The 15,992-nt window shown below is 48.7% G+C and overlaps 2 protein-coding genes across 3 annotated transcripts; both read right to left on the bottom strand.

Moving 5' to 3' along the window:
* Positions 1-178: 178 nt before the first annotated feature.
* Positions 179-1,069, bottom strand: Mrpl53 (mitochondrial ribosomal protein L53). Its single transcript, NM_001108635.2, is given in 3 exon segments — positions 179-586; positions 682-794; positions 974-1,069. Coding segments are annotated over 3 exon segments (360 nt in total). The 5' UTR covers positions 1,066-1,069; the 3' UTR covers positions 179-431.
* A 756-nt stretch (positions 1,070-1,825) lies between these two features.
* On the bottom strand, positions 1,826-10,057 carry Ccdc142 (coiled-coil domain containing 142). 2 transcript variants are annotated; one of them, XM_008763085.4, is made up of 9 exons: positions 6,903-10,057; positions 6,446-6,532; positions 6,224-6,370; positions 5,975-6,105; positions 5,789-5,902; positions 3,045-3,159; positions 2,564-2,741; positions 2,240-2,439; positions 1,826-2,103 (listed from the first exon to the last, which is right to left on the bottom strand). In XM_008763085.4, the coding sequence occupies exons 1-9, from the start codon at positions 7,855-7,857 to the stop codon at positions 1,826-1,828; spliced, it is 2,205 nt and encodes a 734-aa protein (XP_008761307.1). In that variant the 5' UTR covers positions 7,858-10,057. The 2 variants fall into 2 exon arrangements, with proteins under 2 accessions (XP_008761307.1, XP_038964642.1); XM_039108714.2 differs by lacking the exons at positions 1,826-2,103; positions 2,240-2,439; positions 2,564-2,741; positions 3,045-3,159 and having other exon boundaries at positions 5,832-5,902; positions 6,224-6,390.
* Between the last annotated feature and the right edge of the window lie 5,935 nt (positions 10,058-15,992).

Genomic DNA, 15,992 nt, shown 5'->3' with positions numbered 1-15,992 from the left:
GGTGAGTACTGAAGGCCAAAGGTGGGGCATGGCTGGAATCCCAACACTCAGGAGCCTGAGGCAGGAAAATTTCTTTCACATTTCTAGGCCACCGTGGTCTTCATATCAAGTTTTAGGTTAGCTCATGTAAGACCCTCTCTAAAAATCCAAGTGAACAACCTAAGAAAAACAGCATTCATTTGGCAATAAATATTTAATTAAAATGTACGTGGGTGACAGATTCAAATATGGTTAAGCAGTGAGAAAGAAAAATTCAAATTTGTACGGACCCTTCACCACCCAATCTTATCTTGCCCCAGCAGCACTGTTGTTAGGGTTCTTGCTCAGTATCATGACCTCCATGCAGCATTTAGAGTGATTAAGCCCAGCTCTTCTTAAACCACTGTCTTTAGTTTCAAGCCAACGTCGGTTGTTGGGATTCTTCTACAATGTCATCGGCGGGTACCCGTACCTGGGGCGACCTTGTCTGCGCTGGGTGCAGATGCTGCTGCGGCAGCGTTCCTAGCCCGAATGTGGGAGGCCAAGGCACTTAACATTTCCTGAGTGGTGAGGTGGGCTCCTCGCATAATCAGCCGATACCCATCTCCTGGGGAAGATGCAAAACGATGAGTAAGGGACCCGGAATATGTAGAGCTAGGGTCGCGCTCCGTCCTCGCCCACCAGTGTCCCTGTCAAGTTTACCGAATAACACGTCCACGCAGGGCTCAGAGCCGTCATGCCTCACGTCGGCGATCACAGAGCAGTTGAGGTTGGTGGCGCGGACTTTCTCGCTGCTCACCGCCTGGAGAAAGGTCCTGCGGTGGGAGGGCAGGGTAAGCGCGTCCGGGGACCAGGGAACCTGGAGCAGGGACCAAGGTGTGCGCGCGAGGGAGGGAGGGCGGGACTGAGATGCCCAGGAACTCCGGGAGGGGGTCGAGGGTGCGCGCGCACGTGTGGGGAGCGCGGACGCCTCCCACCTCCCCAGAACCTGTACCTTGTTGACTCCACGTTCTTCTCAAACGGGCAGAACTGAACTCGAACCAGCTTGACCGGCCGTAGTCCGAGCCGAGCCAAAGCCGCCGCCATGGTTACCTCCGCCCCGGAAGGAGTAGCACTGGGGATCCTTTTATTGAAACAGACTTCCGGTGGCCTCCGGGGTACTTCTCCCGGCTGCCCTCCGGGGCTGCCAAGGGGCCCAGAGTTGGTGGTCCATAAATACTTTGGCCATTAGCAGTGTTCTGTGCCACACACAGCATAGGCAGTGAATGTGTAAGACCCCCCTACGTACGAAAACGCCCTTCAGCCTTTTCAGTGTCCTACCTACTAGATCTAGGTCAGCACCATCCTAAATCCTGGCTCCTTCCGTTGAGAGGACGATCACAGCAGGGATTGTCCACCCACCAGAAGGCAAGCTTTGCCCAGGTAGCAACAGCCAAAGCTTAAATGTCAAGGTCCTGCAGCCTAATGACTAAAAGTAGAAATGAAGAAGGGGTAAGACAGGTCCCTCCACATGTAGAAATGTTTGCTTCCTCTGTGTTTCCTCATGAATTAACTTTAGCCTTGCTCCTGGGATTCAAGAGAAAGCAAGTAGCTTGCTTCCGTCTCCTGAGAGCTAACCCTATAGACCCCCTTCTATTTCTAGCTCTAAGATGTCTCCATTGTTTCCGACTTTCAGATTTCAGGCTGTAGTTTGCCTATTACTCTGAATTGCAGATCCTAGGATCATCTGGGGTTCAATTCCAGACTCTAGTTTATGAACGTGTTTTATCAAGCGCCCAGTTTTAAGCCTCTCTAACATACAGTTCATTGCCTGGGGCAGGGTTTGGAACTCCTGGCTCTGGTCAACTTAGGGTTCAGGACTTGTCCCTAGGCAAGAGAAAAAAGGCAGGTGCCAACGAGGGTGTTGGTGCAGCCTCAGGGCAAGCCAGGCTTGCTGGTTTCCAGCCAGGTAAGCCTCAGGACTAGGTCCTCCTCCCCCTCCCCCTCGCCCTCCTCCCCCCAGGGTGCTTAGCAGGTGAGTATTCTGGGCTGGGGAGACTCCAGGCCTTAGAGGGGGTGCCAGACTTTCCAGGCTGTTGAGGCTGCTGGTGGGCAGTTCAATGGTCTGGACCTCATTACAAAAACCTGAAAAGCAGGAGCGGAAGGCGGGTTGGTGGGTAATGCTGATGCCAAATCAATGGTGAGACTGGGTGTGGGTCTTTTAAAGCAGTGATGGAAGGGGTTTAGAGACACCTAGGGTTGAGGAGGGGCGATAACTCACAGCAACGGTGAGGTCTTCTCTGGACTGGATTCTTGGGCAGGGGTTGCTGCAGAAGACACAGCAGGGCCCCATCCAGCTGCTGGAAGATGCTGAGTGAGAGCAGAGTCTGGCGAAGCTCCGGGGACAGGCCCCACTGCTCCTGTTCCAGAACCTCTCTGACCACTCCGAAGTCTTGTTTGAGCTGCAGCGCCCCCTGCAGGCTAGATGTTCAGATACAATATGGCCACCAGACACTTCTGCCTCCCCAGACTGCTCTGCCCAAATGTTCTCCATTTTCCCTATTGGCATTCTCCCTCTGCCACTACCATTTTTCCTTCTTCCCACCTGAACCGGATCCCATGGGTAAGGATGTGGTCAAGCCAGGCGCCCAGTGTGGCTGTCAGTGCCTGGCTGAGGGCAGGGGCTTGGGCTTCGGGTGGCAATCCTCGAAGTCCTTGCAACACGGGCTCCAACACAGTGTAGACCACCACCCTAGCGTACTCACTGGGGTCACTGGGATGTTCTGGAGTGAGAGAAGAGAAAGGACAGAAGGAGAGACTAAGGAAGTCCAGTGGGCTTCAGAGGGAGGGGCACAAAAAGGTAAGGACAAAGATGTTGACAGCGGCATAGAGCCACAACTGGGGAGAGCTTGGACCATTTACACACCCGGAACCGCCCGAAGGAGAAGGCGGAAATGAGAAGTTACTAAGACAGTGGGCTGGCGGGGGGTGGAGCTCACTCAGTAAGGCTTGCTTGACTGTAGAGTGTGTGAGGTAGTGAGAGGTATTGGGTCTCATCCCCGGCGCCACAAAGAAAGGAAAATTACCAGGACACAGTCGAAGCCTCCAGTATCCACCCCTTGGCATGTGGAGCTTGAAGCCTTGTGTGGCTTGCTTATGACATTCTTGGAAAAAAAGACTCAGCGACTCTTTGGGCAGGAGCTGTATGGGGAGGAAAGAAAGTAAGGAGGAGCTAGTCTGTTAGACTGATGGGATGGTGTTTCTTCCACTGAGGCCTCAGTGTGGGGGTCTGTGAAACCTGGATGCATCATTATGGGAATGTGGGCATTTTCTAAGGAAGTCTGGACCTAAACCATGCACAATAGCTAGGATTACAAGTTGTCTTCATAATCAAAGGCACATGACAAGTCAGGCGTGTTGGACATGTGGCTGGACTCCCAGCATTTGGAAAGTAGAATTAGGAGTATTAGAAATGCATGACCAGGGCTGGAGAGATGGCTCACTGGTTAGGAGCACTGACTACTCTTCCAGAGGTCCTGAGTTCAATTCCCAGCAACCAAAATGGGATCTGAATAATAAAGATTAAATAATCTTTAAAAAGGGGGTGGAGGTGGTAGTGATAACAAGGGTCTTTGTGTTGTTGCCTGTCTTGAGAGGAGAAGCATCTAAATCATGGAGCATTTGGCAGAAATTCTGTAATAATGTGGGCTGAGCACAGTGGCATATGCCTGTGACCCCAGGGCTGGGGATGCTGAAGCAGGAGGATTGCAAGCTCCATGAGGTTTGAGCTGACTCTGACATAAGAAAGGAAAAGGAGGGGGAAAGAAAAAACAAGAGAAAATGAAAAAAAAAAGATATATAGATATACAGATCCCATGACCCTAAGAAAGGGAAGTTCTGAGGATTGGGGGAGAAGAAACCACTGGGTCCCTGGCACATCAGACCTGTTTATGCCTCAATTCCTCCCTTCTCCAGCACACAAGTTTCTCCCCCTCCCATCTAGATAGAGTCTGTCTAGCCCAAACTGGCCTTGAAATTTCCTTGTAGCTTATGCTGGCCTCAAACTCACAATCCTGCTTCAGCCTCCTCAGTACTGGGATTAAAGGTATGCACAGCATCCCTCACCCTGCCTCCAACAATGTAATGCTAACTGGCTTACTCTGCCAGTTCCCACACCCTTTCCCGACACAGACAGACAGACAGACAGACAGACAGACAGACACACACACACACACACACACACACACACACACACACACACACACACACAGAGGCCTGACCTCAAACAGGAGGGGAGAGAGAGAGAGAGAGAGAGAGAGAATGTGGACTAGCAGAAGGAGCATATTAGCTAGCTTAGGTTCCCCAGGAAGACTCTCGTGGGAGCCTGCTCCTGTTACTCAGGCTGTCCAGCCAGCAGTTAAGCCTCAGGAACTTTATGGAACCCTCTAAAAAGCTCGCACCTAGCATGGCCCTCTTCTGGGCTTCCATCACAGTCAGGCTCTCCTCATTAAGAGGCTTCCCTGGGACATGATTTTGAGGAGACAAGGGTAAGAATGAGAAATCCTGGAAGTATGGGATTCAGGGGAAATAAAGTGGGAGTTCACAGCAGTGAGATGCTTGGGGAGCAGGGAAGCAGAGCAAAGGAGCTGAGAGTTGACACGAGCCTCCAGCCACAGCAGGAGGACACAACACATAACCTCACAGCTAGGCATTCCACACCAGGAAGCAGTGGTGTGCACAACAGGACAGAGAAAGACAGAAGTGAGAGCTTTGTCAATAAACCTAGAAGGAAATCATGGGAGACACAGCTTGGTGGCGTGGGGCTTACCTACCACATGAGAGGCCCTAAGTGAGCCAGAGAGAGAGAGGGTGAGAAGAACCAGCCAACCCCAGATGAAGGGGGAGTTGTTCTGCTCATCAGAGGGCTTAAAACTACTTTTTAATTTTTAACCTTATCCTCTCTCCTCTCTCCTCTCTCCTCTCTCCTCTCTCTCTCTCTCTCTCTCTCTCTCTCTCTCTCTCTCTCTTTCTGGGGTATATATGTATGTGTATGTGCTGGTGTGCTCACATATGCAGAGACAACTTGCAGAAATGGTTCTATCTTTTCAGGTTGTCAGACTTGGCACTAAGCACCTTTAACTAGAGAGCCATCTTGCTGCCGCCTTCTGCTTCCCTTCCCAGTCATGACTGGGATCAAAGAAAAGCTTGATGGTGCATGATCAGCAAATGCTTCACTGCTTAGCCACAGCCCCAGCTTGCATTTTACTCTTTAAACAAAGACACGTGCTACTTTATTAAAACTGTAAAGTAAGGGTTGGGGATTTAGCTCAGTGGTAGAGCTTGGTTCCCAGCTCCAAAAAAACAAAAACAAAACAAAACAAAAACAAAAAAAAACAAAAAAACTATAAAGTAAGCCAGGTGGTACATGCCACTAATCTCAGATTCAAGAAGTAGAGGCAAGCAAATGTATGTACACACAAACACACACACACACACACACACACACAAATGAAACCTTTAAAGAGAGAACAATGAATTAAAAACATCAGTAGGTAAAGTGAAGGGCGTAATTATGCAGTCACTAATGAAATGAGTCTAATCAATGATATCAGTGACTACCACTATTATTAGGTAGTAGCAAGGAGGTATGAATCATAACTGACTATGAATTGATTACTGTTATGACCATATTTGAATTTCTTTCCATAGTGAAGAACAAGAAACCAACAAGGAAAAATTTAGCAGAAGCTCTAAGGAGATTGCAAGGTCCCCAGCCCTGCTCCCCCGTGACACACACTCACACTGCCACTCTCAGGGACTCTGCACTCACCTGCATCCTAGCAGTCAGCTTCTGGATCTCCAGACCCAGCTGCTGCTCCACCTCCAGACTGAAGGCTGCCTCGGAGGCCAGGCTGGACAGCGCTTCCACTGCATGCAGAAGAGGCTTTCGGTGGAAACAGAGAGTGAGGGTTCAGCTCAGGCCAGGCTGCTCCCTCCCCTACTCCTGGCCACTCACAGGCAAGTCCTTCTGGATCAGGAGTAGGAAGGGACCAGGCGCCCATGCTGCCAGGTGCTGCTGAGCTTTGCCCAAGAACCAGAGCAAGGTGGTCTGCAGGGTACAGAGTCCCAGAGCGACAGGCGTAGGACCTGGGAGGGGAAGAACAGAGAATCCTGCGGTTCATGGGCCAGCTTCAGAACAGAGGGCAGGAAAAAGATCAACTGCTCTGCCGCACCCCTCTCCCCCATTCCACACCTTCTGTCTCACCTGCAGGCTGGCACAGGCTAAGTTCTGGCCTAGGCTGGCGAAGGATATCCAAGAGGGGAGGGAAAAGCCGCTGCAACAGCTCAGCAGTGGATGGTGAAGCGGGGCTGCTCTGACCACCCACGGCTGATCCCAAGGCCTGGCAGAACCCTGGGATGACAGAACACAGTCTGAAGGGGTGGGCAACCTGACCTTTGGGTCACCCCAGTGTCCCTTACTCCTTACCTTGGTCCCAGCTGCAGACTAGAGACCGATGAAATAGGCTGTGACACAAAGACAACAGCTCCTTCTCACACTCCTGAGGCAGGGATGCTAATGGGAGAAAGGAAGGGAACTTGAAAACAAAACTTCCCTGGTTACAGCCCGGTGCCAACTCATGATACATCCTCCTCCACAGAAGTCAGGGCAGAAAGTCAGGCACATTGGCTCTCTGGAGGTGGGAGGCTGAGGCAGGAGTTGCAGGCCAGTATGGACTATGTAGTAAAAACCTACCTCAGAACAAAATTTTACTGCTGTGGAAAGGAGCGTGGCCTCGAAAAACCTAAATGCTATACTTTAAACTCAGGGAAGTGCATTAATTCAAGGACCCACTCTTGCTGGCAGGCTAGATTTGAGGGAGGGTAAAGGTAGAAAGACACCCACACCACAACCTCCAAATGCCAGCTCAGGTCCCTCACTTTACCTTGACACAGTGCCTGACTCAGCTGTTGTGCCACTGCTTTGGGGTCGCCCCAGGGTCCCACGCGTAAGTCCAAACTCTGAGCACAGGCTGCCCACAGCATGGTCCAATACTGGCTCCACAGGGCTCCAGGCCCTCCAAGCCTCAGTCCACTGCTGTCTCTACTAGCCACGCCCCCTATTAGGCCCAGCAGCCCGGGCAGCAGCTCTCGCTCTTGGTCGCACTGCCGACGGAGCTGGTCCTGCAAGCCCGATCTGCCAAGGGCTTCAGCCAGTCTATCCGCCACCTGACAACCCCGCTCTGCAGCCAGGAGGTGGAGCACACGGGCCGCGGGGAATGGGCGCGCGGCCCCGGGGACGAAGCTCAGGGATTGTCCCTGTAGAGTGTGGTAGAAGGGAAGGGCCAGCAACAGTTCGGCTAGTTGGGACGTCAGGCCCAGGCTAGCCGGTGCCCGGCCTAGGGTGCGAAGCTGCATCTCGATGTTAGCATCCAGGTGCTGCGCAGCTAGCCCAACAGGGCGAGCCAGAAGAAGCGTCTCCCTGGAGCCCGGGAAACCAAGGCGCTGAGCCGCCCTACGCGAAGGGCACATCTGTAAGTCGCCGTGCAGCTGCTGCAGGGAGAAGGAACCGGCCGAGGAGCCGGAGCGGAGTAGCCGCACGACCGCCTGCAGGTGGCGGGCGCAGTCCCGGGCCCTCAGGAGCTGCTCTCGCTCGCGGTGCAGACGCAGCAACTCGGCCCGGAGCCGCTGCAGAGCGAAGGGCATCGGGCCGCTTGCAGACTCTGGAGCCCAGGGCTGTCTGCCGGAGTCCGGGCACGGGGCGCTCATTGCAGCCAGTAGCTCCAGCCCTCCGCGCTTCCCTTTGCCCCGCTCCTCCCCATCGCCCAGGGGCTGCGCCCACGACGGGGGTACGTTAGTGATTGGCGGTAGAAGGCCACTAGAGCGGGACGCCCGGGCCATTTGTACGGCGAGTCCCAAACGAAGCTAACGTTCGCCGCTCTCACGCTTCCCGTGGGGCACCAGGACTCACCAGCTAGCCGCCGGAAGTTTCGTGGACTCACTGAGGCTCCGTAGCCGTGGCCTCTGCCCCTAACAAAGATGGCCACCCACTTACTTTTTACGCCCGGCCTTTCGCGGGCATCCAATTATAGCTAGACTTTCTAGTCACCATTGACGGGAGGTGGCGCTGATGCTAAACTCTGTAGCGAAAGTCAACCTAGGTGAGTAGTGTGACCTGACGGCAAGAGACCCATGGCCCCTCCATCTCAGACTCCCTAATGTACCACCTTCCTGTGGTCTGCCCTCTGGGGCCCTGCGGAGATCTACTACAGAAAAGAGGAAAGCAAGACCTCAGCTTCCTTTTGCTTTGATCATGTCTTCATGTTCGTTTGTGGGCGTGCTGTTTTGTTCTCTTTGAGTCTCAGTATGCATGTTCCTAGCTATCCTAAAACTCTCATGTAGACCAGGCTGGTCTAAAGCTCACAGTTGTCTGCCTGCCTCGGCTTCCTCTGCTGAAGTTATTAGTATGTGTATGTATATCACCACAGCCAGCCTCAACCTCCTTCATGTTTTCTTTCAGTCATCTCTGAGAGCTTTGGGAACCAGCAGGTTCGGGCCCTACTCTTAAAGATCCTAGGCAAAGGAACAAACAGCAAGGGGTCCTCGGGCTGCTGTTGCTGTAACGCTCTAAGCTGGGCAAAATTGACATTTAAAGATCTCCAGTTTGAGGTCTAGGCAGTGGTTACAAGCGCCTTTGGAAAAATATTGTGAACAGAGGACAAGACCCTGAAGCAAGGAAAAAAGAATATTATTACTGACCAGCACTCAAGAGGCTGAGACAGAAGGTTGATCGATGCTTGGCCTATACAGTTTCAGGTTAGCCTAGGCTACAGTGTGAGACCCAGTCTCTGAGAGTGGCATGAAAGGACGGGGGTGGGGGTCGGATGCCTGAAGTAGTTGGTACAGTTACTGAGAGAGAAACAGAAGGATCAGATACGAAATCACTGACAAGCTAAATATACAGCTGCTTTCCTTGTCATTCATTTCTAGAATCTCAGAGTCAACAAGTCCTCAGACTAAAGATACAGGTTATGAAGAGACTATGGCGAACTTGAATGTGGGCGTGGTTCTGGCAGAACCATTCCCTCCTCTTCCATTCTCTCTGCCTTGCTAAACAAAACAAAACAAAACAAAACAAAACAAAATGGGGAAAACAAAACAAGACAAAAACCCCCATGTTGTTATATTCCTAATGCTAGCTACCAAGGTCTATTCCCTTAATTGGCCACTTCTTTTTCCCGAGGCTGACTACAAAGGTTCAGCTATCAAAATACTGAAGTCCAGTAATCAAAACCTCCTTTAGTTCATCCAATTAACACGCCCAATCAAAATTAAACACCTCATCCTAACACAGGGTTCCCCCTTTACTGTTATAAACCTCTGTTTGTCTATGGGCCACTTCTGTCTCCTCTATCCAGAGCAGCCCTTTGTCCTCCAGGAAAAATACCTTGGCCCTTTTATCTCCTCTCCTTTGTTCCCTTCCTCTTTTCCTTTGGTCCTCTATCTCCTGTTTTTATCCCTTATTACCTGCCCTTTATCCCTCTAGGGCAAATAAATCTCTTTCGTGTTGAGAACTTGGTCTAGAGCAGGGGGTTGGTCGTCCTGAGCTAATACCAATCTCTTTCAGGTCACACAAAAATTGGCTCTACGGTTAAGAGCACCGACTGCTCTTCCAAAGGTCCTGAGTTCAATTCCCAGCAACCACATGGTGGCTCACAACCATCTATAATGAGATCTGATGCCCTCTTCTGGTGCATCTAAAGATAGCTACAGGCTACAGTGTACACATATAAATAAAGTAAATCTTTAAAAAAAAAAAAATTGGCTCTAGCTGCAGATTCATGAACCCTGCCTCCAAAGTTAGGACGTCTCAAAATTAATTGAAGCTGAAGAGATGCCTCAGCGCAACTGCTCGTGTAGAGGACCCTTGTTCAGTTGGCTTGAAACAGCCTGTAACTTCCTGGGGCTCCGATGTCTCTGGAGGCACCTTCTCATGCTCACAGAGATACATATAATTTAAAAATAGAAGAAAATATTTTAAAGTTATCTTTTATTTGGTAGGGCTTTTGACTCATCACACAAACTTCTGTTTGCTTAATAAAAAAAAAAATCTTGGGGCTGGAGAGATGGCTCAGCGGTTAAGAGCACTGACTGCTCTTCCAGAGGTCCTGAGTTCAATTCCCAGCAACCACATGGTGGCTCACAACCATCTGTAATGGGATGCTCTCTTCTGAAGTGTCTGAAGAGAACTACAGTGTACTAACATATAAATAAAATAAATAAATCTTTAAAAAAAATCTTGAGAATCCTTTCACAGCCCTTCTTTTATTTCAAACATGTAGTCATCCGCTAGAATCTTTGATTTCGTTTTGAGAGTCCTGGTGAGATGACAGCTTAAGTTTGATCTCTGGACCTCACATGGTGGAAAGAGAATCATACCTTTGCGCGCGCGTGCGCGTGTGCACACACACACTCACCAGTAATAATGAATAAAATAAAAATCCTTCTATTCAATAATTAGCAGTATCTAGTGGAGGCACCAGCCACACATAGCAGTTTGTTACATGTGAGATGTATAAACAGGGAGTACAATGAAATTAAAAGGTTTCTCTTTCTTTTTTTTCCGGAGCTGGGGACCGAACCCAGGGCCTTGTGCTTCCTAGGCAAGCGCTCTACCACCACTGAGCTAAATCCCCAACCCCTTCCCTTTCTTTTTTAAAGGAGTGATTAGAGCTAACCTAATGAGGAGGTGACATTTAAGCTAAGATCTAAAAGAGACAAGAGAGTCAACCCATTTGCCTGGGGAAGAACACCCCAGGTAGAGGACAAAAAACATGCAAAGTCCAGATGAAGCTCAACTGTCTCAAGGAGAGCTCTGGACCATGTGTGAAATAGGTTGGCCGTCATTCAGAGGCCATCATACCATCACCAAGGGGACATTAAGCAAAAGAAGCCTTAATGTACAGCAGGAAAAGAAGGTGGGCTCACAGTGTTTCTAGAAAGGTTTAAAGCAAGATGAAAAAATATTTGAAATTAAACATAAGGGTGCCTTTGGAACAAGGGATGCTAAATTTACACTTTGTAACTAACCACTAAGCAGCCAGACTGGAAAAAAAGAGAAAAGATGGAGGACCAGAGAGGCAGGAATGCAGTTCTTCAGAGGCTGCAAAAGGCCTGTGTAAGAAGGGTCAAGGAGAAACAAAGCAGAAAGCTTAGATGCTGTTGACAACCGTAAATCAGATTAATGAGGGTAGGTAAGGCTCCAGGAAGCCAAGGCCCAAATCACCAAACAGAAACCTCAAAGGAAATAAGACAGAAGAGAGACTCCAGGGAGAAAGAAGAAACCCAGTGTTACAAGTGGAGGGGAGAGGGAGGCCATGTCCTGGCTTAGAAAGAAAAAGAAATAATCACTCCTTCCAATGGGGATTAAAAGAGATTAATAAATGTCTCATCTAGAATTGCAGTTACAGAGTTAACATGCAGAGAATTTTGGCTCCGTATTACTTTGTTTTCTGCCATTTCTGCCATCTCGTGCTTGCAAGGTTGTATTCCCTAACATCTGGGTCATTTTGACACGATGTCAGGACTCTTACTAAATTATAAATTATTTTCTTCCTATCCAGAGGAAGAAAAAAAAGTTGTCCAAATCTGAGCAAAGAAAAGGCTAGCTCAAGACTTGCAGTGAAAAAGGTTGGTGGCCAAAAGCAGGTGTACTGTCATCTTATTTTGTTACAGGGTGTCATGTCTGTTATTTAGATTCAGCTCTTATTTGGAGGAATGTAATAAGAAAGAAAATGAGTATGAGAGAACTGTAGGCAGTAATTTAAGTGTGAGGTCATATTTTTGTAAAAAGGGCAAAAAAAAAAAAGAAGAAGAAAAGGGAACATTGTGGATGAGAATGGGTTTTGTATGATTTCTTTTTTTTTTTTTTTTTTTTTTTTTTGCTAAGAATGAAAAGCATCCTAGCCAATGAAAGGTTAAAGCCACAGGGAGTCTGAATAAACCTGCACACGATAGAACTTAAAGATGATAGATATGTTTGATGATTAAAGTTTATGAAACTTTATAACATTAGACGGGAGAGATGGCTCAGCCATTGAAAACAATCGCTACCCTTATAGAGGACCTGGGTTTGATTCCCAGCTCCCACATGGTGGCTCACAACCATCCACAACTCTGCTTCCAGGGGATCGGAGGCCCTCGTCTGACCTCCACAGATCCACAGACACGAAGCGTGCATATGCCACATCCACATACAAGCAAGGAAACACTCAAACACATAAAACAATCAAATCTTTAAAATCCCCCAAGGTTGTACTGATCAACTTGGGATACTTACAGACCCTAGCTTAAAAGAACAAAATGTGTGTCTAATCAAGATAGTTATTTACATGGTCTGCTGTGTTAGCTTTCACCAATTGGAGAAAACGGAGTCACAGCAATACAACTATTTATGTAAAACTGTTTGGGTTGTTTAAAACTGTCTGTTTCACTTGGGGGGCAGTGGTGACGCATACCTTTAAAGGCAGGTGTGAGTTTGAGGTTAGCCTGGTCTATAGAGCTTGCTGTAGGACAGCTATGGCTGCAAACACACACACACACACACACACACACACACACACACACACACACACACACAGAGAGAGAGAGAGAGAGAGAGAGAGAGAGAGAATGAATTTGTTAAAACCACCTTAAGCTGTACCTAACCGTGACATGGAGGTAAAATGATGAGACTAGTAAAACTGTCCTTATGTCCTTCTGGGGGTTCAAGCTTGGGCGCCTACAGCAGTGAGGGTAAGACAGTCGAAGAATACGTTTTTGTAAAATTTGATCCTTGACCACCAAGGTCAGCTAGGACCCTGGGGACAATGGGAACCCACTTGTTCTTTTGATTAGAGAGGCCATAGAGTCTTCAGAGAACAAGATTGTAACCAGAGTACGTCCTATAAGAGGAAGAGTCACCGAGGACCTCAGGCTATGTCTGATCCAGTGCAAAGCTTATGACTGTATGTGGGCTCTATACCATCGCTAAACAGGGGTGTATGGGATGTGTAGTTTACCGGGGAGTCCCTCAGGCCCACCAGATTGATGAGGCTCTTCCCTTCCCTGGCACGTTTAAGTGGTAGGTACCATTGAGAGTTACTCTCAGCCAAGGTAAGCTGCAGGGAAGAGTAGGAACTATGGGCTCATGTGAAGAGGCTCTGGCAAACTGAGCCACCTGGAAAAAGCGCCCTGCAACCCGTTGAGCAGTCTGCAGGCTGTGCAGTGAGCTGTCACCCATGCTGGGGTGGGCTTTGCCGACACAGTTGTCTTGAGTCACCTCTGCTCCTGTAAATAATCCCAATAAAACTCACTGGTTCACCAAGTTCTACTTTGGTAGTACCTTTACTTGGGTCTATTGTGGTCCATCTTGGGTAGCGTTTGTCTCTAACTTCCTGGGAATAGGTTCATACAACAAAGCCCATATTTCTACCCGGGTCCCCACCCAGTACCATCTGAGAGAGACTACCTTTTAGGGTTTGTCTTTCCCTGTCCTCTCTTTCGTTTTTGTTTTTTATACAGGGTCACTATGTGGCCTTAGCTGGCCTGGGACTCACTATGTAGATCAGGCTGGCCCCCTACGCATAGACCTCAGCCTGCGTGATGGTACTAAAGGCGTGACCTCCACACCCAGCTTGCCATCCTCTCTTATATTCTCCATTCCCCTTTTCTGCTTGCTTCCCCTGCCCTCTGTTCTCCAGGAAGCCAGCTTCCAGTTTGGTGGCAAAGGAGGAGTGCATGCAACAGGAGGTTGAGAAGAGACAACCCCAGAAGGAGGCCATAGTAGAGTGTATGTGCTGGGGGAGGGGTGTCTGGAAGGACTTGTGGGAAAAGCTTTGCTAGGTGGGGCTCAGTGTGGCCTGTAGGAGGGCCTCTTGCCAAGTGGGCTCAAATGGCTTGGGGACTAGAGAGTCCTCTGGAGGCCTTAGAAGAAATGGCAGGAATCCCTGTGTGCTTGGTTATGACCCTTACTGTGGGGCCTCTGGCTGGCTGCACTCCTGTCTGCTTTTTCATCTATCAGGTGAGGATAGTGGGGCTGGAGAGATGGCCCAGCAGGTAGGGCGCTTGATGCTCAGCTCCAGAGTTCAGATCCCAGCATTTGCATAAGAAACTGGGTGTAAATAGTTATTGTAGGTGGCAAAACACCTGTAATGTCAGCTTTGAGGGATCTGATGCCTTCTCCGACCACTGTGCTCTAAAATATGTGGATGCACTCACATATGTACACATGCGCACAGGTAAAATAAATCTGTTAAAATTTTGTATTACATTTATTTGTCCGTTTGTTTGCTTATCTGTGTGTGCATGCATGCCGTAGCATAGCGTTGTGGGCAGGTAAAGAAGTTTTCGGGAATCAGTTTCCCCTTCTACCATGTGGGTCCTGAGAAGGTGGGCAGGCTTGACAATAAGTCCCTTACCCACTGAACCATGAGCATGTATGTGTGCCTGTGTCTCTGGATGCAGGGAGGGGAGTGACATGTTGTAGAGGTCATAATTCAGCCGTGTGGGTTCCAGAGAACCACTAACCCCCAATAAATTTTTAAATGGTGATTTGGAGCTCAGTAGTTAAGAACAATTACTGCTCTTGCAGAGGATTCTAGTTCAATTCCCGCACCCACAGGGCAGCTCACAACTGTTTGTATTCAATTCCAAAAGATACAGCAGTACCTTCTGGTCTCGGTAGACACTGCACTCTTGTGCACATACACATAGACATGTATATATAATTATAAGAAAAATAAGCCAGGTGGTGGTGGTGGCACACACCTTTGATCCCAGCACTCTGGAGGCAGAAGCAGGCAGATCTCTGAGTTCAAGGCCGACCTGGTTTACAGAGAGTTCCACCAGGGCTACACAGAGAAACCTGTCTCAAAAAAAACCTGAATGAATGAATAAATGAATGATCTCTGTGATTTTAAGGCTAACTTGGTCTACATAGTAAGTTCCAGAACAGTCAGAACTATGTAGAAAGACTTCATCTCAAAAAAAAATCTTTTAAAAAAATCAAATAAGGATGCAGACAAAAACCATCATAGTCACAGGGAGTGGATGAGGCAGTGTATGCCGAATGTGGCTTGTCACACTCTGTGGTTAAGTACAAACAATCTCAGCCTCATTGCCACTTCAGTGCCACAAGAATGAAATCAGGCAGGGGAGATGGTTCAGTGGGTCATACATGTGTCATCAAGCCTGACAACCTGAGTTTGATCCCTGGAACCTGTGTGGCTGAACTCTGACCTCTACACATGCTGCCCAACCCCCATCCCATATACAGACAGACACACAGGTGCTCGTTATTTCACCCGGGCCAGCCTTGAAATCACTTTGTAGATCAGACCAGAATCCAACTTTGCCATCTAAGTGCTGAGATTAAAGACATGTAACTACTGTGCCCAGAACAATGCAAATACTTTTTATTTTGTTTCATTTTTTTAAAAGATTTATTTATTTATTTATTATATATAAGCACACTGTCGCTGTCTCAGACACACCAGAAGAGGGCATCGGATCCCATTACAGATGGTTGTGAGCCACCATGTGGTTGCTGGGATTTGAACTCAGGACCTCTGGAAGAGCAGTCAGTGTGCTCTTAACCACTGAGCCATCTCTGCAGCCCTCGTTTTGTTTTTGAGAAAGTATCTCACTATGTAGCTCTGGCTGTCTTAGAACTCACTGTGTAGACCAGGCTAACCTTAAACTCACGAAGATCTGCCTGCCTCTGCCTCCTAAACGCTGGGACTAAAGTTATGTATGGTTACACCGAGCCAAAATGTTTTAGTTTTTTTTAAGGTTCACTTTCCTCTTACTCTCATTTTATGCATATATATATATATCTGTATACCAGGCGTATACGTGGTGCTTGAGGAGTCCAGAACAGACTCCATGTCCATAACAGGGCATGGGATCCTCTGGAACTGGAATTTACAGATGGTTGTGAGCTATCATGTGGGTGCTGGGAATCAAACACAGGTTCTCTGCAATGGCAGCCAGTGCTC

Source organism: Rattus norvegicus, chromosome 4 (assembly GCF_036323735.1).
Source record: "Rattus norvegicus strain BN/NHsdMcwi chromosome 4, GRCr8, whole genome shotgun sequence".
Taxonomy (NCBI): domain Eukaryota; kingdom Metazoa; phylum Chordata; class Mammalia; order Rodentia; family Muridae; genus Rattus; species Rattus norvegicus.
This window is presented reverse-complemented; position numbering and strand designations above follow the sequence as displayed.